The 3831-nt window shown below is 34.2% G+C and overlaps 1 protein-coding gene across 4 annotated transcripts in view; it reads left to right on the top strand.

Annotated features, from left to right (window-relative positions):
* LOC106459328 (gem-associated protein 5-like) overlaps nucleotides 1-3831 on the top strand; it is a 128687-nt gene that overhangs the window by 106711 nt on the left and 18145 nt on the right. For all 4 annotated transcript variants that reach the window (XM_022385804.1, XM_022385805.1, XM_022385803.1 and 1 more), the window contains one exon: nucleotides 1919-2129. In XM_022385804.1, the coding sequence (XP_022241512.1) occupies nucleotides 1919-2129 (211 nt within the window). The remainder of the gene's footprint in view (nucleotides 1-1918; nucleotides 2130-3831) is intronic.

Raw genomic sequence — 3831 nt, 5'->3', positions numbered from 1 at the left:
GACTGCCTACCATTCTGACATGGGATATTAATTTGATCTTTTATTCTCTCACTTTACTTTTGTTTGCATCACTTTCCTCGTGTTCCATGTTTCACCTTTCCTTCAGACATAATTCCTTCTCCTCTATACCTGAGTACGTTGGAGGCTGGATTTGTTTGTCATGATGTTTCTCGTATATTTATCCCACTCCCTCTCTTTTAAACAGATTTTTCCTTCCTACCCAAGATATTGGCTGCTATGGGAGGTAACTTCTCCTATTGTATAATTCCTTTCCTTTCATTTTCCATCTATATCCTCATCCTTATCCAGATCAACTCCTATGTATGGTCAGTGCTCTTCCTTGTTTTATTGCCCATATGCCTTTTTTCCATGGTGCCCGCTCCCGCCTCTTTGTTCCTAGGCAATTTTTCTCAAGTCGAGATCTTTCTCCTTCCACCCTCACCAATTGTGTTTGGCTTTTGATCCCATTGGCTTACTTCCCTTTATCGTCTTCTTAATCGTTTTGGATGTAGTTAACTTACCATATACAGTCCGCCGAGCCCCAGCCACTCTACATTCAAGGGCACATCCTTGTTTACCCACTTTTTTCATTGTAGGATTGAGTTACAATATCTTTCTCTGGTTAGGATCACTTTCCTACCACATTCTCTCCCACTCAGATATGCTCCTCTCATTTTCCACATGTGGGCGAAGAGTATACCTGGCTCAGAAGTGGTTTGGTTCCCCTTTTCAGAACTGACTCTCTCATCTATAGAGGTATCCTTCAGATGCTTTCGGAGAGGTACCTCTGTTCTTCCCTTGTACCAGTCCCTCCTCCTAATTAATATGGAATTCTAGCTAATCTTGTGAGAAGAGGGAAGTACTGTATCAAAAATTATAATTTTCCTACACTGAAAATATATTTCCAATAGGTACTTTCCTGTACTTCAGTTTTCTGCCAAACTTCGAAGTGATAGTTTGGTATAGGTGCATAGAGGGAGTCACATGTGTCACGTGAGTGTACTGTACTCCTATTGGTGGAGAGGTGACACATGATGGCTTACATGAGAGGCATGTTGGAATCACTTGATTCCAATAGGGAGGGAGCATAAATAAAAAGTTTGCATATATGGGGCAGCAATGAATGAGAATAGCTAATTGTTAATCTTGTGAGAAGAGGGAAGTACCTATCGGAAATACATTTTCAGTATAAGAAAATTACAAGTTTACTGGAAATGCTTCAGCCTTTTTCTTGCATATTGTTCTTATTGAAACAGTTTCATTTAACTTTTTCATAGTAAGTAAATCTATATTAAAGATTAATAAATCTAAAAATAACAAAAAAGTGTCAAACTTTATTTTCAATTTTTACCAAAGCTTGAAGAATTCGATCATTTAAACTATTAAAAAAATAGTGAATATGTTATGAAAATAAATCCTAAAGTAGTTACAAGTTTTGAATTTTTTTTTCTTTTCACAAAAGTTGAAGAATTTGATCTTTTCAAATACTTTAATACAAGTGTAGTAAATCTATGATATTAGATACAATAAGTTCTGAATACAAAAAATTCCAAACAAGATAGTAATTTTTTTTTACATTAAAAAGATAAAACAAAGTCAATTTGAAATAGGAATTGTTAATTTATTTTATAAATTTTGTAGTGATTTAATGTGTATAAATGTTTCAAAAAATGCTCGTCTTTAGAAGCTTATACTGTGGCATTATAACTTTAAATAAGGTGGCCACATAAATCAAAATGAGTGACTTGTAAAATAGTATAATAATAATACATTTTGACAGTAAACAGCTAATTTCAGTGTAGATGCACAGTTCCAGCAATTAAAAGTCTGATTCAGTATTAAAATTTAAACAATGCAAAATGAGGTGTTTAAAAAGAGCTATAATTCTCAGTATTTTTCTGAATTTTAATTTTTTCAGTTATCTTGCTGTAAGTGATCCCGAAGCTGCAGCTAAAACCATGGCCAAACGATGTAATCCACCTTCATTAAGGATAGCAGCTTATATTTCTAGACGTTGTCATCAACCAAAGGAAGCAGATGGCTATGTTAAGGCTTGCTTCAAAGAATCCTTGATAAGAAGTGATTGGATCACAGCTGGTCAAATCACTAGAGACCATCCACACTTTCAGGTATGATAAAGCAGTTCTCCATTCTCTCTCAAATTATTCCTGGATGACCACCTAAAGGTCTTTTATTACAATATTCATTTTGTGTTACTGTTTTTAAGTTTATGTATATTTGCAGTTTATCTGATTTTAGTAAAATTGGTGTTCATATTTGTAACCTTATGTATTATTTTAAATAGCTTTAACATAATCTAGTTTGTCAAAAATAACTAAACTGCTTCTTTTATCAGATTCTTTTAATAAATGCAAGAAAAGTAAATTATAATTATGTGTTCAAACTTAAAAGTAATTAATTACAACATACTTTATTTTCAAATCTTTCTTAAATTTTGAAAAAGCTCAAAGCTATTCCATATACTGGATCAATATATACTGACATCACACACTGTATGTTCAATATTTGGTCAATTTAAAATAATTTTGGATAAAAATTACTAGAATTACAGCAATCTCATAATGAATCAGGATGTACACATCCAACAGTACATGGGGGTAAATAAAATATGTATGACCCATGCCATAATGAATCAGGAGGTACACATCCAACAGTACAGGGGAGTAAATAAAATATGTATACCCTTGTCATAATGAATCAGGATGTACACATCCAACAGTACAGGGGAGTAAATAAAATATGTATACCCTTGTCATAATGAATCAGGATGTACACATCCAACAGTACAGGGGAGTAAATAAAATATGTATACCCTTGTCATAATGAATCAGGATGTACACATACAATGGTACAGGAGAGTAAACAAAATGTGTACACCGATGTCGTAATAATACATGTACAAATTCAGCAGGACAGGGAATGAACAAAATATGTACACTGATGTCATAATGATACAAGTATAGTATGCAAGCATAACATGCATTTTATACTTTCTTATATTAATGTAGAAGTTTTTTATGTAATTTTCAGTCTGTGCAATTTTTGCATAAACACATGGTCCAGAAACACCATAAAGTTGATTTTTTGCTAGCTACTTTTGTTCCTTTGTCATTGTCTAAAGATAATACCTGCTCTGTCTGCAGGGGATATTTCTGTAATTCTGCACATTGTGCAAGAAGGTCAGTAACAGCAGTGTCTTTCACTGGTAGAGCAGATGATATCTATAGGTTACAGTCTCCCCAATGTAGCTATACCTCAAACAGACTATCCTACTCAGGCATGTCTAGTTCAAGCTATACTGAGGGTTAACCAGCCATCCACACATCCTTGTACTGTGATGCAACCACACTGGCTTCCAGTGCATGAATAGGTCTCTCTGGATCTGTCCATAGTTTATATGTTGCTGCCTATGCTGATGATATGTCTGCTGGACATCATCTGGGATGAAAAGACTGAAGTCTCTACTTTGGTTGTGGTCTGTCAGGGCACTGGTGAATTAACTGCCTGTACTTTGCCAAGCAGAAAAAGCTCAACATATCTAGGAGAACTGTCAGCAAACAATGTTGCTATAGCTACAGAAAACTCAGAGCTCAGGTAGGGCCTGGACCAGTGGTTTTCAACCTTTTTGGAAGCACGGATCCCCTGAGAGGCTCAAATTTTCTTGCGGATCCCTATGTATATAAAGAAAGTTTTAATAAATAAAATACAAGGTTTACAAAAAATGTACATGCATTTATTTACAAAAAAGCTGCAATATTTTCAAAATTTATTGTTTATGTAAAAAAGTATACAAATTAATGTGATATTTGT

Source organism: Limulus polyphemus, unplaced genomic scaffold (genome assembly GCF_000517525.1).
Source record: "Limulus polyphemus unplaced genomic scaffold, Limulus_polyphemus-2.1.2 Scaffold593, whole genome shotgun sequence".
Classification (NCBI taxonomy): domain Eukaryota; kingdom Metazoa; phylum Arthropoda; class Merostomata; order Xiphosura; family Limulidae; genus Limulus; species Limulus polyphemus.
The sequence above is the reverse complement of the archived record's forward strand: the minus strand, read 5'-3'. Positions and strand labels throughout refer to the sequence as shown.